The 20616-nt window shown below is 37.0% G+C and overlaps 2 protein-coding genes across 25 annotated transcripts in view; one reads left to right on the forward strand and one right to left on the reverse strand.

The window, feature by feature from the left end:
• Positions 1 to 7092, reverse strand: part of dock7 (dedicator of cytokinesis 7) — a 58897-nt gene extending 51805 nt beyond the window's left edge. For 6 of the 22 annotated variants that reach the window (XM_077535213.1, XM_077535207.1, XM_077535217.1 and 3 more), the window contains exons 1-5: positions 6892 to 7074; positions 2277 to 2376; positions 715 to 890; positions 338 to 406; positions 97 to 223 (exon numbers count right to left, since the gene is read on the reverse strand). In XM_077535213.1, the coding sequence (XP_077391339.1) occupies positions 97 to 223; positions 338 to 406; positions 715 to 890; positions 2277 to 2376; positions 6892 to 6929 (510 nt within the window). In that variant the 5' untranslated portion in view covers positions 6930 to 7074. Of the gene's footprint in view, positions 1 to 96; positions 224 to 337; positions 407 to 714; positions 891 to 2276; positions 2377 to 6891 lie in introns of all 22 variants that reach the window. The other 16 variants (XM_077535218.1, XM_077535224.1, XM_077535221.1 and 13 more) reach the window with 5 other exon arrangements.
• On the forward strand, positions 6482 to 19990 carry atg4c (autophagy related 4C, cysteine peptidase). 3 transcript variants are annotated; one of them, XM_077535230.1, is made up of 11 exons: positions 6482 to 8058; positions 8150 to 8270; positions 9076 to 9159; positions 10341 to 10571; positions 13481 to 13817; positions 14153 to 14223; positions 14937 to 15139; positions 16464 to 16542; positions 17317 to 17393; positions 18770 to 18889; positions 19339 to 19990. In XM_077535230.1, exons 2-11 carry the CDS (start codon positions 8186 to 8188, stop codon positions 19504 to 19506), a joined length of 1455 nt encoding a protein of 484 aa, XP_077391356.1. In that variant the 5' UTR covers positions 6482 to 8058; positions 8150 to 8185; the 3' UTR covers positions 19507 to 19990. The 3 variants fall into 3 exon arrangements, with proteins under 3 accessions (XP_077391356.1, XP_077391357.1, XP_077391358.1); XM_077535231.1 differs by having other exon boundaries at positions 8167 to 8270; XM_077535232.1 differs by lacking the exons at positions 6482 to 8058; positions 8150 to 8270 and adding an exon at positions 8931 to 8949.
• The last annotated feature ends 626 nt before the right edge of the window (positions 19991 to 20616 follow it).

The raw sequence follows: 20616 nt of genomic DNA on the forward strand, positions 1-20616 counted from the left end.
GAACTTCAAATCTGACAGAAAACCCCATTTAAGTAGAGATTGAAGTTGGAACTTTAAATTAAATACTGTACAGTTAAGACTCCTATTAGTACTTACTTGGTCATCTTGGTAGCTGTTGTCCGGCAATTCATCAGCCTCAAACACTTGTTTGGGCAAGCCCTTCTGGCGCTCCTTCTGCTTATCCAATGAATTAGGGTTAAAACCTGTTCCCAGTTTGTGGTATCTGAAAGTAACATAACATTTAGTCTAAGAAAAATTGGAAAGCCTTCATTTTTGTCCAGTGTCGATGCCTTCTTCCATTTAAAATTAAATGTATACTTTTTACACAAAGTCTTACTTTCTGTTAACTATGGCCCAGTCCTCTGTGTAAGATCGGACACAGTCTCTCACATGACGGTCGGTGTCCCTAAAAAAAAGCCAAATACAGCACAAAGATGTTTAAATGTAATCATCCATCCAGCCATTCTCTGTCACGCTTATCTTCAGCAGGGTCACATTTGTGCTGGAGCGTATCACAGCTGACCTTGGGCGAGAGATGGGATACGCCCTGAACACCAGCCAATCGCAGGGAAATTTGAAATGGTAGTATAGTAACAACAAGGCTTTAACATAGCTAATCAATCATAGCGCTTGTCCCCATTTGGATTACAGATGATCTGGAGCCTCTTCCCAGCTAACTTTGAGCAAGGGTCCAGCATATTTACAAAGACTTACCCTTCTTCTGGGACAGCTTGTACTACTGTGCGACATTCCCTGGGTGTATAGATGACCTCAATGTCATCTGGGGGAAACTCTATCAGATCTCTTAGGGGTCCGGACTCCACAATCGGAGGGTGAGTTATGAGATACTCCTCGAAATCCACTGGCTCTACTGCCTCTGTGAGTGGAACCTAGGGAGTGATCAAAGGGATACAGGGAATCAATTAGTTGAAGATAGTCAACCATCCACTCGCATGACAATTTCAGTATCGTGAAAAGCGCTATATAAGCTCCATCTTTAATATTATCATTTGCTAATGCAAAGAGTCCGTAGCAAAAACTTCCTACAGAGACAAATCTCTGCTATCGTTTCTTCTGCCCTTAAAGAACAATGATGTGGAAATTCCAATCCAGACTACTGTCATTACTCAGGGTAACCATTGTCTCAAACATTTTGATTTTTTTTTTCTACATGTGTAAAGACATGCCAGAATTAAAAAAAAATAAAATAAATAAAAGTACCGGTATGTCTTATTTGAAAGATGATTTGATTATGTTGTCCAAACAGATGAAGAAATGAGGAGCCTTGCTTCGTTGTTTTATTGTTTGCAATAGCTGTCACACTTTACTTTCAAAATTCAAACTACAGTCAAATTTGTTGTAGCAGCAATACTACTTATTTACACCACATTTCTTTAGTTCAATGTAATCCTGCAACAAACCTCTCTCTGTGTTTTGTCCTGTTCTTTTTCTAATGCAGTAAACTTTACTGAACTACTCTGTTAATTCTTATCTACATCACATCCATCCACCCGTCCATCTATCCATTCCCTGAACCTCTTACCCTCACAAAGGTTATGCGGGAGCCTATTGCATCATGTAAAAAACAAAAAAAACAAAAAAACCTGTCCATTCATCTGATGGTCATATTTAGTTCCAAACTGGAAAATCAACTGACTGTTTTAAAACGTCTTCAAAAGCGAAAAATGATTCAAGAATTTCTGTCTGCTAAATTGAAGAATTCAAATCATATCTCTTTTCCTCCTGTGAGTGAGACTATGGTCTCTGTGACTTTCTCAGGCAGTTTAAACAGTCACAGTTCAAATAAGCCAAATAGTAACCAAAATTACCAAATTAACAAGAAAAGGGCCACAATTTGCTATCACTTTTGCTAAAGCCTGTTAAACACCTGTTAACACCATGCATCTTACTGTAGATGTTGAACATACTGTATACATGGCCTTCATATATAACTAAATTAATTTGTCCATGAAATTGTTACTGCAGAGAAGCTAATACACTTTGTGCACCCTCTGGCAATGAGAACGCCACTGCCACCTACTGTGGTGGATATGTAATGACACTTTATTCTAGTACAGTTAAAAAAATTTAAAAAAATAACTTTATGTCACACATATATGCCATTTATTTGAGAAGGACTTACTTAGGCGCAAGTATTTGGGCTGGTTATAACAAATTTGACTTAAACAGCAAATTAGCAGCAGACAATGACTACAGGTAATGTTTTTGTTTTTTTTTCTTTTGTTTTTTTATTAAAAGGAGTTAAGTTTACGCACTGTGTTACTTGTTATGGTCCCAGCATTGAGGTTCTTGAAGAGTTGTGGGGAGCCCCCATACTGACCCGCTATTTGCTTCCTGACCTCTGCTGCCACAGTCCTGCAAACAAAACAAGCTTTATTTATTACATTCATCCATCCAGTCAGTCATCATCAAAAAATGGCGTGATGGTGTGTCTAACTAAATTAGCAGTTTATCTGTCTTTACTTTTAATGAATGAGTTACAGTATACCGTATTTTCCGCACTATAAGGCGCACCTAAAAGCCTTCAATTTTTTCAAAAGCTGACCACGCGCCTTATAATCCAGCGCACCTTATATATGGATCAATATTGAGCCGCAACAGGTCTCGCTGTCAAGACGTAATCGGTGACCCTGCACGATCGGTGACGCACATGCGCAGAAGATCCCGCCATCTTGGATCGCTAGCTAATACTAATATTTTACCTCAGAGAAAATAATAAAACAGCTGTTTATTAATTTTGGGAGTGAATGAGTTGTCAGAAAGCTGGTTTGTAATCTATTAATAAAGTTTGACTGACCTATCTGTTTTTTTTACATTCCCTTTAGCGCAGCACCATCTAATGGATGCATAACGTAACCCCAGCCTCTACTGTTGCGCCTTATATATGGAAAAAGTTTGAAAATATGTCATTCAATGAAGGTGCGCCTTATAATGTGTTGCGCCTTATATATGGAAAAAGTTTGAAAATATGTCAAATATTGAAGGTGCGCCTTATAATGAGGTGCGCCTTATAGTGCGGAAAATGCGGTAATGCCTTTAAGATGTTGCTGTTGACTCCAAAACTGTTTAGCTTCTGAATTAAGTGTTAATTCCAAGGCACTTAAGTTGTAATTGCTCACTAGCCCTACATAAATTGTGAACAAGTAAAAAAAAAAATGTGTTTCCAGTACACCTTGACTGGTCAGGTCTGTTAACAGTAATAGTATCAGCATTATTATTTTTAATTTGCCGAACCCCCTCGACGCTGATTGGCTACTATCAAGAAAAACATCTGGAGCTAGCTATTTTCAGCAGCACTGACTCACTCAACCCATCTATATACCACAGTGTGACAATGACGAGCATGTCAGAGTAAAACATAAAAATGTACTTTAGATGTTTATACAGCATGACTCAAATGCAGTCATATGAATTGAACACGTGCATCTACCTACAGGAAACAAACAACTCCAGCTGAAAGTACATACTAGAGAAGATAAGTGACACCTAGTGACACCCAGTAAATAACCAACAGAAAAAACACATAAATAAAATCAGCCACGGAAAAGAAAAAAAAACATAGGAGTAAAATTAAGCATTTAATGTGGACATAGAGTGCATGTACGTGTGCGGGGATTCCTCCTGTCCACAAAATTTGGCAGCACAGTTTGGGCCTCAGCCAAAAAGTGCGTTTGTTCAGTCTGGGACCAAGCGGGTTCCATTGCTCCATCTGAGAGTTGTTAATCGCCAAGCTACAGTAAATCTCTGCTAAACCTTGTCTAAACATCAAAGTTAGACTGAAACCAAGTTGAAAGTTTAAAGATGCCAACTGTATTCGAGTTTATTACAGTTGGTATTTTAAAGAACCCACGTGTATGTGGTGTGATATTCCAACTACATAGTGTACACAGCAAACATTATTTTCCAAAACATGGAAACCAGCAATTGAACAAGATTTCTAATGACTAATTTCATGAAATGACACGGAAAAATGCCCTAAACTTATTGTATGCATCAAATGTGGACAAAAAGATTCAGCACATAGTAGGGTTCTGTCAATTTCTTGTGTACCTGATGGTGGTGTTCGGGGTCCTTAATCCTCTCTAGATTTAATTATGAGTGATTCATCAATGCGAGATTTTTGCCTGCTTTGCTATTGTAAAAAAGTAAATGAGTTGATGGTGTCTCTCTATGCAAGGCTTCGTTGAGAAGGATGTGTTTTATTGGTCTCATGGTAACAGCAATGTTCATGGACAGCATAATGACCCAAGACCAAAGAAACATACATTTTCTCATTGTATCACTTGAACACTGCCACACCTCCAGTTACCGAACCGTCTATATTTCCAAGGATGGAGACATTGTCATTTCAGGTGAGACTACTACCATTACTGCAAGGCTTTGTGACAGTATCAAATAGTCACAACAACTTTGGATTGATTTTCAATGCCACTCCATCAGGTTACAACCGATGCTGGCTTTACAACGCTGTATACCACACATGAACTGTACATACTTGTTGAGGTCAACAGGGATTCTTTGAGTGGTATGTTTCAGTGCCATTTTGAACCCCAAACACACAAAAAAAATTTGCCATTGGGTGAACATGACGCAATTTGGAGACATAAAATGCTGTATGTAATTCATAGATGCTAGAACACAATGCTATTGTATGTGTGCTGCTCAAGATGGTGAGCTTGATTACGCTCCTCCTGCAAAGTGCATGTTTACTGTGATCGGGGGAGGTACATTACCCCTAAAACTCACATTTGTATCCAAATGCTATACATCACCTATTAAAAGTATGCATTCGGATAAGACTGGGAGGACAAGTAGTTGGTACGTGCATGTGTGGTGCGGGAACGGAATGTAAATTACAGCATTTTCATTCATGTCTGCATCTTCTTTGTTGACGTTGTGTTTTAATTAAACTTTTAACAAAAAACAAAAAGAAACAAAACTATGTTTTTGTACCTTTTAATCAAACCGCACTGCTCTATTACAACAATGAACCCAAAACATTTTTATTATATTATGTTGAGGTAGGGCTGTGCAATTAATCAAAATTCAATTACAATTACAATTATTAAAATCCACAATTACAAAATATAATCGGACACAAAAACGAAAGATTATTAATACTAATTCTGAGCTGTCCAAATGTATATATTTGCATTTTCTTTATTTTTTTAAAATAACTAATTTAATAAATTTTGTTTAGTCCAAAAGAAACTTACATAATTATAGTGTTTCAAAGAGATTTATTGCCTTAATATTTTTTTACGTTTTAACATGTTTGTGATTTGCACCCAAAAAATAAAAAATAAATGATCATCCTAATTGTGATTTCAATTATTACCAATTGTTTTCTTCATAATTGAGCAGCCCTATGTTGAGGGAGTACTAAGTTGTGACAGTGTACACAATCGATTCATATTCTCAGTTTCAAAAGAATGCTTTCAACCTACAATTAAATGTTAAATGATTCAAATAGATTTGATGCACTCACGTTTTAAATCAAAACTGATTTTCTGATAGCTTTTGTTGTTCCATTCCTATTATTATTATTATGATTATTATTATTATTATTATTATTATTATTATTAGTAGTAGTAGTAGTAGTAGTAGTAGTAGTACTGTCTTATTATTATTATTATTATTATTATTATTATTATTATTATTATTATTTTCATTATTATTATTATTATTATTATTATTATAGATCAAATTTATAAACCATTAACATCTCAAATACAGACATTTTTACCAAACTTGGAACTCTAAACAAACTAAACTTACTTTAATATGCACTACACACATGGAGTGTTCTTATTTATTCAGTGTGGCCAATCAGCACAACAAATTGCCCCTGAAGTAAATGCATGGCAAAAAAAAAAATGAAGTAAATGGAGTTACTCAGGACACCAAGCATGTGTTTACCCCTACACTCAAACGAACCAATATAACCATAAAACAATAACGCCAAAGAACAAAATACAACTCTTTAATGATTTCTGTCACAATTGTCTTCACCTGACTCTCTCCTACTAAAGATAGGTTCTGTCAATTAGAAGTGATTCAAACACCCATATTATTAACTTTCAAAAACTGACACAAGGTCACAAACCATCACAAAAAAAAAAAAAAATCTCTAAATCAGACACCACATTGTCCAAACATGACAGTTTAAAGTGGACAATGCCTTCATGTTGTACTAAGTTTTGAATAGAATATTGACATATTCATTATCACGGTTGTAGAATTGATAGAAAAATCCATATAGATAGATAGATAGATAGATAGATAGATAGATAGATAGGGGTGGTGGCATCTGACATCACAGAGCCCATTGTTAAAGAGATTATTTAGGGGCGGGGATGATTGTTGTTTGATATTGTAATCTATAGACACGTATCCCTTCATCTACAATATAACGTGTCTCTTCTCCTCACAGTATGTTTTATGAGATCATTTACATTTGTAGCAATGGCAACAGTGTCAAGCTACATCAATGAAAGCTACAAGAAACAAGACAGCTAGCTGTTCAAACTAACGGTTTCGTGTTACTGTCACATATCGCTAATAGCGCAGACACTATCAAGCATGTCTTGTGTCCGATAGTTTACATTCATTCAAGCGAGTGCGAACTATGTCTCGCTCTCTCTCCCTCCCTCTCTCTCTTTTTTTAAGAATTCATTCGGCTGTCTCAGTGGGTGGGTCTGAGCATCTTTGACGATACAGCTAACCAAGCTAGCGGAGAGCGGCGGGGCTCTGCTGCCGTCTGGGCCTCTTTACATTGGGTTGCCTTGACGGTGGTCTGTCGGTGACCCTCTTGAAAGCTTTAAACTGTTAGCTTTGTCCTGAAACAGTCCGTTTCCAATACGTCTTTACCTGCTTATCTTCTGGGCGAAGGCGCGGCGTTCAGCCATGGCAGTGGCCGCTCGATGTGCTTGAACGAAATTCCCAGAGAGGCAGCCAGCGAATTCCACTCACTCACTCACTCACTCACTCACTCACTCACTCACTACAGCCACCGGGAAAACGGGAAAACTAGAGAATGGGAGCTTCGCGTCTTACCGTAATGGCTGTAGTGGTGTGCAACAGAACCAACCCACGCAAAATGACTAACTTGCTCCACTTTTTTGTTTCCAAATGTACTTTATCTAAATAGAAATCATTTTACTCAATGCTGGTAAAGATATTATTTGTACAAATTTCAGTTGATGTATAGTTGGCTTGTCGTTTCTTCTGAACTGAAAAAATACTTAAACTTAATTGTTACTACAATTTTATTTTTATTTTATTACATTTTAATTTACAGTACTCTATATTTCAAAACTGCGATTGGCTGGCAACCAGTCCAGGGTGTACTCTGCCTACTGCCCCAAAGCCAGCTGAGATAGGCTTCAGCACCCCCCGCGACCCTTGTGAGGAATAAGCGTCAAGAAAATGGATGGATGGATGCATTTCAAAACAGAAACTTCTATGGATATATTATTTAGTTAGTTAGTGTTGAAATGAGTTTAGAAGTTGAAAATGAACAAAACTATTGAGCAAAACACGGAACACACGTACTATTATGAATGTATTTCAGTGATACGTGTATGCTATATTTAGTATTCGACTTGTAACGCTTTTATACAATTATACATTGTATCACATTAAACATGTTTAGAGCAATGCAATGAGGGAAACATTGAAATTCTCATTCATTCCCTTCAGTGAGTGAAATTTGTATTTATACCTTTACTTATAACACATTGTTTTGTTGCACAAAATGACAAGAGCAAGTGCTTTTAAGAGTTTCATTCGATTAGTTTAAGCACCGCCCACAAGGGTAAGCGGTGCATCAAATCGAGCCTCCACAGATTGCCGTCGCCTTTGTTTGTTGGAAACATCGCGAGATCAGCTGACCTGCCCTCTACTACTTCCTCAAACATAAACATCGTCGCTTGGGATGGGTTTCAATGCAAGCAATGGGATGGGCAGATAACTTTAGGTGTAGTTACTTGGTCGGCATTAACACGAGCAGCTTCTGAGTGATCACGCGGAATTAAGGTAATCGCATTCTTAGTGTAAATGTGCGAGTTATGGTGGCACGAATTAGTACCGTTGGCTTTTTTTCTACAAACTAAACACGGTTTACCAGCCTTTCTCTGAGTGTAGGAATGGGTTACATCCCTCTATGGTCCAAATGGAGAATAAAGGGCGTGACGAGGTGGAAAAAATGAAGACGAAATTCTTGTCCGTGTGGCACAATGTGAAATACAGTAAGTGAGTGAGTGCAACACACACACACGCATCTTTGTGGGGCCCTCTCATTGACATAATGCATTTCCTAGCCCCTTCCCCTAACACCAACCATCAAAAATGATTGCCTACCCCCATTCCTTACCCGAACCTCAACCATAACCCACTTGAATCCTAAACTGTCAAACCAAGTCTTTACCCTCGAAAAGAGCTCTAAACTTGTGGGGCCAAGCAAAAAGGCCCCACAAGGACGGGTGGGTCCCACAAAAATTGGCCCCACCATGTAATAAAAACAAGACCACACAAAGATCTATCAGTTTCAGTCAAAACTGATGCTTTTTTTTTTTTTTTTTTTTGCCATAATTTAAGAATTTATACAACTCTTGTATCGGGACATTGTGGCTTAACCCCCCCCCCCCCCCCCCCCCCAAAAAAAAACAAAAAACAAAAAACAAAACAAAACAAAAAAACAACAACAAAAAACTAAACATTACATTTGCAATTTGCTGAAACTGATGTGCCGTGTGAAAACATGTTTTCTTCACAAATGAGCAATCGCTTACTGGTATGTCTTTAAATTGTCTAATTGTTCAGTTGTGTTTTCATAACTGCAAGTACTGTCGAGACAAACGGGGTAGTGTTTTGTAGTTACGTAAATTTCAAGACTGAGCCACATCACAAGGTGACAGCTATTGAACAGTACGTGTGACTAAATTCTGTGTACTATTAGAACAACGACGTTTTCAAATATGTTTTCCCTCTTACTCTACGCAACCAGGCTGTGACACGTTGTTGTTGTTGTTGTTGTTTATATATATATTACAGGTTGGGCTTTGAAGTCAAAGACCTCATTCAGCCGAAATTCTCCAGTGCTTCTTCTGGGAAAGTGTTATCATTTTAAGGTTGAAGGTATAGTATGTGTCACAGATTCTGAGCATATTTCTAGTTCTTTAGTTTGTTATTCTTTCTTTATAAAGTTGGCATTAGATGTTAAAGGCACGGTTTTCCGTTTTCGCTCAGGAAAACTATATAAATACAGGATTTTTACCCATGAACTCCTTCTCAATTGACACCTCTGGGCTTCTGTTAATGTGTGGTGGTGATTTTTTTCCATGACATCACTCCTGCGGCAGCTTGACACCACGTACGGATGTTTATTTATTTTTCACTCACTCATTCACTCACTCACTCACTCACACATGTAAGCTTGTGTGAATTTAAAAAAAAGTGAAAAAAAATCTGTGCGTGCTGTCAGGTCAGGGGTCACATAGGATCACGCACTGCAATACAATACGAGTCTTTTGTGTTTGTTGTTTTATTAACCCAAGTAATTCTATTTAAAAAATGCTGCTAGACCTCCAATATGTATTTTCTAGGAAAACTGGGGGTTAAAACAATAGATACTGTAGTTATACGGTCCCATGCAAAAGTATTGAAACGGCAAGGTCACTTCCTTGGTTTATGTTTTTTACTGAAAACAGTTGAGTTCCTGATCAAAAGATGAATATTAGACAAAAGTTACAAATTCCAGCATTTATTTCATGGTATTTACTATTTAGTAATTAGATGTATTAAATAACTCAGGCAATCCACTTTTCAAGTGATCCAAAGTATTGGATCGGACATTATGAAATTAACGTAAAGTGAATAATATGTGAGCCATTGATTTTACCAGACTGTTGCATTTTGAATCTGAAATGGTTTCCAGGCATTTACTGCAGCCTCTTTCAGTTCTTATTTGTTTCTGGGTGTTTCTCCCTTCAGTCTCCTCTTCAAGAGTTAAGATACATGATTTCTAATGGGTTAGTCTAAGACCTTCCACTTTTTCCTCCCTGATGAAGTCCTTTGTAGTGTTGGCGGTGTGGTTGGGTCATTTTGTTTGTTGCATGATTAGATTACACTTTTACTGATTAGTTTAGATGCATTTTTCTGTAATTTGCCAGACAAATTGGTTGTGTAGACTTCAGATTAATTAATTCTGCTGCGACCATCATGGAGTTACATCATAATACTGTATTGGATGTACATATTTCTAGATGACACCATGAGAAAGACAGCGTGTTTATCAGACTGAACCTTGTTTTCCCCAGATGATGACAATGTTTCAGAAGCCTGCTCGGAAGCTTCGGATAAGGACTCCGTCATGGGAAATATAGAGGATTTCCGGAGGGATTTTGGATCCCGTATATGGCTTACATATAGAGAAGAATTTTCCCCTCTTCCTGGCTCTGATCTAACTTCTGACTGTGGCTGGGGCTGCATGCTGCGAGCTGGACAGATGATGTTGGCTCAAGCACTTATTCTGCACTTCTTGGGCAGAGGTGAGTGGTTTTATCGTACCTCCTTTAATATTTTTCCTTGCTGGGAAATTGAATTAGTGGGAAATCACGTTCCACCAGGGGCGACGTGGCTCAGTGCTGGAGTGGTTGTCTCCCAACACAGAGGTTGTGGGTTTGATGCCATGCCACCTTGGCCACGTCAAAGTATCCTTGAGCAAGATATTGAACCCACAGTTGCACCTGATGATTCGTCATTAGTAGGTGAATAGTCGAATATAAAGCGCTTTGAGGGCCTTGTAAGGTGAAAAAGTGCTATATAAATGAAGTACTATTTACCAAGCTTCTATTACATCTAGAGATAAAATAAAAATAAAAAAAACAGTACAACTACATTCAGAGGTGGATGACCTTCATTTTATTTAGTCTTACATTTGCCTCAGTGACTTTTGTCAGATTAGTTTTAATGCAACAAGCTTTTTTTTTTTTAAAGTATTTTTATTAACAAGAAATGCTACTTTAACGCTATTACATTGAGCTCAGTTCCACTTAATTTGTATTGTTTTATTTCACTCCATTTGACCAATTCAATTGAGCCAGGTTGCCACATGACCTAACACGGTCTCCATAGCCCCACACGAAAGCAAAGTTTTCAAAGTGGATCATGTACCTGAAACTTAGCAGAAATCTGCAATTACCAGATAGGCTCTGCCTCACCTCCAACCTGAGTAAGAACATAAATTAATCGATGGATTCTGACAAAGAACAGCTTTGTCATTTGCTGTAACCTGTGTCTGAACTCTACTCGGAACATGAGAAACGCACAGAACTGTAAGGTCACCACAGCACATGGAGGCAGTAGCAATAAAAAGAAGGGGGGGGTAAATCTTCAGTTTACGCACAGCACTGAAGATAAATAAATCAAATTGTTTTCGAGTACCGTAATAAAGCAAATGCAAGTTTTGCTAATAAATGTGGGTGAATCCAACAGTTGAAGTTCAGTATAATCAAATTATATAATTAGTCATCAATGAGCTAGTTGTGCTGTTTCAAGTGTGTATACATTGACTGTTAATATACTGTGAGATAGGACTGCTCGATTATGAAGAAAATATTAATCACGATTATTTTGGTAATAATTGAAATCACAATTTGGACGATCATTTATTTTTTTGGTACCAAAACATACTATTATTATTATTATTATTATTATTATTATTATTATTATTATTATTATTATTATTATTATTATTATTAAGCCCTACTGTGAGATTGTGGTTTTATTTCCCTAAGTTTGTTATAGTGTTTTAAAGTGATATTATTGGGCAATACTGAACTTGGATATTCCTGTTTTATATTTATGCCAATTTGATGTTCAAGTACTATTTAAGAAATTAAGTAACTAAGTTACTCACCAGTTACTAAGTCCAGCTCTTTTGGGAAGTTGAGTGAATACTGACTTACTTAAAAATTATTTTCCGGACCACTTTTTATTTATTTTTTATTCAGTTGTATTCTAAGTTAAAGTCAGTACTCTACTTCGAGAACCATTTTGGCCACTCTACCCACCCCTGCGTATTTCACAACTACAAAGATAGAGTTGACCCAAATATCTCAAATCACCCACATCTTCTGTCAATACTACACAGCTAAACCAAAACGTGTTTTATTCATAATTTCTTTCCTGACACCTAAAAAAAAAAGTTAATTACACATTGAATTTCCAGCATGCTCTAGTAGATTTTTAATGTAATATTATGATAGAAAATATATTTTACTAATGAAAATAATGTTTTTGGCTTTTTTTTTTCGTTTCATATTACTCAAAGTTAAATGTAGCAATTGAGCAATGAGCCTGCCAGTAAACTAACGAAGAATTCATAATAGTTTTGTATTTTGTCACTGTGTTATCAAACGTCTTATCTGAGCACTGATATTAATTTAATTAACGACACTAAACTATTGGTGTGAATGTGAATGCCAATGGTTGGTTGTCTTCGTCTATCATGTTCAGGGCGGCTGCCGGCTACTCTGCCTTACACCCAAAATCAGCTAGGCTCCAGTGTCCCTATGAGCCTGAACTGGATAAGCAGCATTTCAAATGGATGGATTGATAGATCTGAGGCACTATTTTTCTTTGGGTTTGCTCACCAACAATGAAAAAGCTTTCCATTCTGTATTTGAATGAATTCTTTACCGCGTTGTCTGATCGATTGACTCTGAAGTGTCCTCGACTTTATGAGTCCTCATAACGAGATGGCTGGCCATTTTAATGCGGTCATTTGAAAAACAATATTTAAAACGGGCTCTTCTCTCGATTGTAAAATATGCCGTCAATGAAACATTTCTCAGTAAAATGACTAATGGCCATTTAAGGATATTTATTGATCAATTTCACTTGGATTCTCTTTGGATCAAGGTCATATTGTTAAGGCTTAAAATTTGACTCTTTCATTTTATAACAGAGGACATTTCCATTTTCATCTCCCACCTGTTTGTAAGGAGAAGATGCAATTAAATTGAAACCATGTGTCATTCAAATATATAATTAGATCCCTTTTTGGTTCTCTGGAGTGCTCAAGGTTCAAATCAAGTTCTGAAAGACTATATTTTTAATAGTGACATGTAAAACTTGAAAGGTAAGGCTCAGGAAGCGCTCTAAAAGACCTGGTCAAATTATTACCTATCATTACTTCCCATAATGAATACCTATATAGCAAACCAAAGGAAGGGAGACCTTGAATTTTATGTGTATATTTTATGCATTTTCTAATTTTTTAAGTTAGTTACTGCGTATTGTGCGTAGCACACACAAAGGATCCCAAGCTCCATACATAAACAAAATAATAATGGTAATATGAAACAACATTTGTGGGGGAAAAAATATGGCATTTGCCTTTATGAGGTAATCTGACAATGACACCCACATGATTTATTTCACGATTTTCTTTTAGACTGGACGTGGTCAGAGGCACTCCAGCTCCAACGTTTAGATGCCGAGACATGGACCACCACTGCAGCCAAGCGCCTGGTGGAATCCCTGGAGGCCTCTCTACAGGCCACCCTCAACAGGCCACCCAATCCTGAATCATCAGCCATATCTCAGGCCCTGGGGCCAGCGGAGGAGGCAGACGCCCATTTAAAAGAAATATACCACAGGACACTGATTTCATGGTTTGGAGACAACCCCTCTGCTCAGCTGGGTCTGCACAGACTGGTGCATTTAGGGCTGACATTAGGGAGACAAGCGGGGGACTGGTATGGACCTGCTGCTGTAGCACACATTCTTAAGTAAGTACGTAGTGAGTAAAGGAAAAACACAATTTGTAGTTAAATGTGCACTTTTTCAATTGTAATGATTGGATGTACTTTGGTGGTAATTTGACCTATTTATTCAATAGGTTAATTTTGCTATTTATTCAATAGGTTAATTTTGAAATCATTCAAGATACTTTACTGTTGAAGATACTTTGGTGTAAATGTTTAATAGTCAATAAATAGCAGTATGTCCATATCCATACTGAAGATCAACTGCTAAGATAACAGCTAACTGTTACATTTCACATGTAAACTTTTAGCATTGCTCACTTTCTCCAGCTCTGCCTGCTTCTCCCCTCCTCTTTCAGGAAAGCTATGGATGAAGTGAAAGACCCTGCTTTAACCAGTTTAGCTGCTTATGTCTCCCAGGATTGTACAGGTATGAAAAATGGCCTCGCTTTTGATCGAATACAATGGGCACTATATGCTAGGATCGGCGCTACTTTTCACACCATATTTTCCTTTCCTCAGAGAATTCAGGTCAGTCTCATACAGTACCTGTTCCTCCCCACAAAAAAAAACAAAAAAAACAAAAAAAGAAACGTAAACTCTTCTCCTACATCTCTGTTAACCTGTAGTTGTCAAAATAGAATAAAACAATGGACATGTCATTCAATTTATCTATACACTGTACACTGTGTAAACAAACATATCTTTCCTTACAATGCCCAGTTTAATACTGTTAGAGAGGTAGCCTATTAGTTTAACATTACCATTATTATTGTGGATGTACTGTACTTCGTAGTAGTTTATTGAACTGTGCCATACTGAGTTTTTTTTTGTTTGTTTTTTTTTTTATTTATTTTTTTTTAAAGCATTATGTAGATACAACTACACATTAGAGACTTCTCAGTATGATGAAGTACAGTACTTGACCATTGCTAACCACAGCTGTTATAAAACTTGTTAAATTTCTGTCATCCAGCTCTGTCAGAATATTAGTCAGACAGGCGTCATGGCTATATTGTGGCTAGTCGGTGTATGTTGTACATTGTGGAGTGTCTTTGTGTGATTAAAGGTGTGACTTGTATAACGCCTACAATTACATAACAGAGTAGCAACTGAAAAACGATTCTGATTCTTGTCCTCTAGTGTACAGTGCTGATGTGATTGACAGCCATAGGGCAGCAAAAGCTGGGCAGACATCAGCTGGTCCATCGGATGCCCCGCCCCCTCCACCAAACAACCAATCAGCATCTGTGTTCACCCTGCCAGATAGTCAAGCTGTTATCATTCTCATTCCTGTGCGATTGGGAGGAGAAAAGACCAACCCTGAGTACTTTAACTTTGCAAAGGTAATATACATTTTCATACTGTGACAGTTTAGTGTTTTCATTGTAGGTCAGGGATGGGGAAATTACTGTAAATGCTGGAGGGACCCACGATTTTTTATCAGTGCTTCTGGGTGGGCCCCACATAGGACCACACACTTCTGACTAGATGTACAGGGTGGTATTGGTGGTATTTAAAGTTCCAGTATTTCATTTTTCATAATACATTTATTTTCTTCATTAAGTGCAAGAACTCATTTTATGCATTTTTTCCACAAAAAGCAACTCGTTTTTTTTTTTTTTTTTTTTTTTTTTTTTAAGCAACTCGGTTTTAAAGCGATACTTGACTCATTGAGCCATTTTCATCAGTAAAAAGTTCATATTTTTCCATAATTAATTAATTTAGTAACTTAATGATTTTTCATGCACAATTCTTACTTTTAAAATCTAATTGTGACACTTGCTCCCGACTGAAGATTATATCACCTGTGCTGAGGAAGTCTGTAACAACCAATCACGGCTCACCTGTTTTCTGGGTTCGATCAGCAAACTGAGGCATGATTAGTCATTTCCTACTTCCACAGCACAGGTGATGTCATCTTCAGTCGACAGCAAGTGAAAACATTTGTTTTAAAGGTATTTGTATATGAAAAATCCTGAAGTTATTATATTAATTCTAGACAAAAGATTTACCTTTTACTGCTGAAAATGGCCCAGTGAGTCACGTATCCCTTTTAATATTGTTCAGGTAGTTTGATTTTCCTGCATGTCATTACAAACCCACAAAAAATAAATAAATATTTGACCTACTCACCATAGTACAGGGCAGTAAAATACCTGCTGTAAAGTGTAACTATTAACTAAGCCATGTCTGACATCTAGTGGTGAATGGTGATATTACAACTTAAAAGTTAAATCGATGTGCATTTGTTCACAGTTCAGCACCCGTGAATTTGCGTATTTGGATTTTTTTTTTTTCCCCCAGTGTAAAAAATGTTTTGGTTTTCCTTTTTGCAAGATTCTTTACCACATTTACCCCCCATTTCCTGAAAAAAATTATATAGTATTCAACATTTATCAATGTTCTCTGAAAACTTTTGGTGGGGTTGTAAAGAAAAAAACTGCAAAATCTACAAGGCAAGGCAAGTATTGTATTTGTATAGCACATTTCATACCCAAGGCAACTCTATGTGCTTTACACAAGGAAAGACAACACATAAGCATCAACAAACAGTAGTTAACATTCAGAGAAAGAAAAATAAATGAAAATAGGTTACAAAATGTACTACAGTACTTATATGGTGAATTAATTGATATGAACAAAATACAGTTTTATTTCATTCCATAGAGAATCCTAAGTCTGGAGTACTGCATTGGCATCATTGGAGGGAAGCCCAAGCAGGCCTGCTACTTTGTAGGATTTCAAGGTGAGCTTTAGCGCAATGTAAAAGAAAGACTAAGAGAGTGTGAGGTTGGTATGAATAGCAGGTTGTTTTGCATGGTATACCTTTTCTTATAAGCAAGTTAATAGTATTCCTGTTTGCACTTGGAAAACGCCGCAAGGAAGCAAGTGAAGCAGGGCTTCCTTTATTCTCTCTGACCCATCAAAGCCTTGCCCATTTATCACAAGTAAACCTCCCAAGTTGTGTGAAGTAATTGATTTCCATAAGAGGCATGCATTAAATTTCTCCCAGGCTCCAAAGTGAGCCACTCTTCATCACCTTCAGGAGCTAGGAGGAACCTTCAGTTGTACATCTTGGCAGTCAATATTTACGCATTTACATTTTATCAATGTGATATACTGTACAGTGTTGAATGATGTCTAACTGACAAGCAATACATTCTTTCTGCCAGGGCAAGGCTCACCTCTGCATTCATCATATGCAAATGCTTGCATATAATTGCAAATGTTTGTAAAAGTAATCCTCACGCCCAGCAGGCCCCCACACATGCACAAAATTACACAGAAACCTTTTTTTTGTGAGTGTTAAGAATGTTCTTGTAGAACCGCATCTGATTATGCAGAATTTAATCCCCTTGTGGTAGATATTAAAAATCAGTAACTTTGTGGGAGGCATATTTGATGCAACAATACAGCATGCCGGTGACTTTGAGCGACCCTGCATTGAAATTGGGGGGAGGCTCATTTTTGTAATGATCCAATGTTTTTAAATAACTTGTCTTATGTTTTGTCCTTGCAGATGACAGCTTGATTTACATGGACCCTCATTACTGTCAGTCTTTTGTGGATGTCAGCACCGGCGATTTCCCTCTCCAGGTAATGGGAAACTTCACAAAGGAGCTGACTAAAAGCCTAGTAATGGGAATGTAATCATTCCTGTTAGTACTTACTGTTATGAATCTTAAAGCAGCCCATCAGTCAATTACATAGAGCCATCTGCTAATTTACTCCACAATTCACTTGATTAGGTACACTTTTACAATTGAATGACATAAACAGGATTTACATAAGGACATACCTTGTCAAACTGAGGTTGATTGGTTACTAGGGATGTAAGGATAAGGGCAATATCGTGATATTAAATCTGCCACAGTAATCGTCGTTGTCATTTTCAAAATATTTAAAAGGAACACATCTTTTAAAAAAGGTCAGGTTGCTTTCCATTTGTCTAGTTCTAGCACCCTCTAGTGGCTAGTTTATAAGTGCAATTTAATTTTTATTAGGGATGTTTTGGCCTTTTTTGTTCCAAATCTATGCTAATTGTCAGATGAAGGGGAACCTAATTTGCTTGTGAAGTGATCAATGTGTGCTTGCATTAGCAAGTAAGTGCCTCAATATTGTTATTAAAGATTGTAAGTGGTTTATATGCATTGCTGTTCTGTACAAAAGCACATATTGTGCATTTTTTTAGTATGTGCCTAACCATAACCTTTTTTTTTAATTTTTTTTTTACAATATTGTGATCTTTTTCAAATTGCGCCAACCAACCATTCGTGACCTTCATATCGTAATAATATAGTATCGTCATGTTTGGATATCGTTACATCCCTATTTAGGTACGCGAAAGAAGCTAAATTTAACCTCATTGGTAGTACTGCACCACTGTACAGTAGTAAACTGTGTAATGTATTGCTAATTTTGTATATTTATGGCATTTTTTCTAATGTTAATTGGGACTGATGCTGCCCAAGCAGTGATACAGGCTCCAGTTTACCAATTACTCTGTTGGGGATAATTGGTGCAGAAAATGGATGGATATATTTTAAGTTTTATCAGAGGGGTAAACTATTACAGACCCTGTTGAATTGAAACGTCATCTAAGTCTGATCTGATGGTGTCAATCAAAATTAAGCATTATTATCTTTGTCCAGGAACAATTTTGATCCTGCTTATGTATTGGATCACATTAGAATGTAAATATACAGTGTTGTTTAATGTTGTGACTTCTAGGATTTCATGTTACATATGTGAAACAAACTGCGACAGGACAAATGCATAAAAGATTAGCACACATCTCAATCTGCAAACTTTGTTTTCTGCCTTTTTCATGCTGTACATTAGTATAAGATGTGATAACACGGCAGTGCTATGCCCTAATATGTTGACACTCACAGAAGTTAAATAGGATTTCATCACATTTACTTGGAGCTTGAAGGATATTTGAAAGATGTACTCCGTTTTCTTTTGTCTAGTCCTATCATTGTCCCTCACCAAAGAAGATGCCTTTCACTAAAATGGATCCAAGCTGCACCATAGGATTTTACTCCAGAAGTGTCCAAGACTATGAAAAAATCAGCCAAGAACTGTCTCAGGTGAAAATTCTTTCAAACATTTCAGAAATATTACATTGGCATAACTCAATATTAATGGTATTTTACACGTTCACATTATCATTCACAAGCTGACCACTAGGTGTCAGCATTCAGCCATTTATCTTCTTTGGTTCCCACCACTGCCTCTCCTGTGTCAATAAAATCAAGCGCTTCAATAGAATCCTCTGGCATTTTAATTATATGATGACTGCTTTCTTTTTTCTCTTTTTTTGTGTGTGTGTAAATACACATATAAAATAAAGAAAAAAAATGAGTGAGAGAGAAAGTTCCCAGGCCTTGGAAAATAAATAAACGTCAGAATAATCAAAAAAGCAAACCACAAAAGCAACCTCACTATTATAGAGAAAGAAAAAAATCTAGTTGGGATGAAAGTGTGTCGTATTTTGTAACATGAATGCCTGGAAAACATCGACCTGTTGTGCTTTCAGGTGCTGCAGCCATCAGCAAGGGACAAATACCCAGCGTTCACTATTGTGCAAGGTCATGGCAGAGATTATGACCTGTCAGCCAGCCTGAACCCAGAAAAGAGAGAATGGCCTTTCATCCGTGACCCAAGGAGGACAATCACCACTACTGGGGACTTTGTGCTACTTTGACAGAACGGTTTTGTCTGAGACAGATGTGACATTGAACTTTTTAAAACTGGAACGTCCCTGGAAACGTACTAAAATGCTTTAGTTTGTCGTAGGACATTCATAGCGCACTGTGAATTATCTAACCTGTTTTTACACTGAACTGCAGAATTGGAACATAGTTGAAGTCCGGAGTTGTTGTATTATTTGATTTTTCCCAGCAGACATTTCAGTGTTATATCTAGTTCAGTACCTCCACACGACACCCACATGTCAAATAAAGAAAGTTACATTCCAGCAATATTTCCAACTTGTTTTTGGCAAGAACATCTTTTCAAATAGGTTGCACATTTTATCCCATCGAAAATTTACACGCCATCTTTGAAGGAGAAACCTGTAATTTCATTATCAATATGTCAGACTGGAGCTTGCTAGCATGTATTGCACGTTTTAGATTTGTATTAAATTTAGTATTAACTTGGAAATATTAAATTCTTTTTGAAACACAGTGAAATTGCCCAGCGTTTCGAGTTTGTCAAGAGTGTTACACCTCACAAATCACTCATTGTTTTGTTTTTTGGTTTTAAGGCCCTTAAGGATAAGTTTAAAATGTATCTGCACCACTAGTAATATCACACACACACACACACACACACACACATATATATATATAGACTGGCCAAGTGTGTTTGTTAGGATTTAACATTTTAAAGTAAATTTGTTATTTACTTTTGGAAAATTAATCGTACTGGTCTTGGATTTCAGTGCATGCAAAATAGAACAAATGTGTGCTTACAAAACCCTACCTCAAATATAAGTACAGTATGTCACAGTCTTTATGCACAATTAGAGAATAAACCAACTATTTAACATTTTAAAAGTAAATTCAACCCCCCAAAAATATTTACAATAATTATGGGATGGGTATTCTATCCAGCCCCACAACTCTGTGTATGATATTCTGAGAGCGAAATTCAACCGTTATTATCCATCTCGGGGGGCAGCCATACTCAGAAAACAGGTGAGGCTGTGATGGCATTTTCAGTTGACAGAATGTGGCAAAATGGCTGACACTGAGTTGGATAAGAATTCATATTCCACAAATGCAATATTGTAAAGAAGATTTTTGACTTC

The sequence above is a fragment of the Festucalex cinctus genome, chromosome 10 (assembly GCF_051991245.1).
Source record: "Festucalex cinctus isolate MCC-2025b chromosome 10, RoL_Fcin_1.0, whole genome shotgun sequence".
NCBI lineage: Eukaryota > Metazoa > Chordata > Actinopteri > Syngnathiformes > Syngnathidae > Festucalex > Festucalex cinctus.

Excerpts from the sequence above, each read along its gene's own strand:
- atg4c (XM_077535230.1), top strand. The coding sequence starts at position 8,186 with ATGGTCCAAATGGAGAATAAAGGGCGTGACGAGGTGGAAAAAATGAAG. Across the intron at positions 15,140-16,463 it reads AGTACTTTAACTTTGCAAAG|AGAATCCTAAGTCTGGAGTA; the intron begins GTAATATACATT and ends TTCATTCCATAG. Across the intron at positions 17,394-18,769 it reads CCGGCGATTTCCCTCTCCAG|TCCTATCATTGTCCCTCACC; the intron begins GTAATGGGAAAC and ends TCTTTTGTCTAG.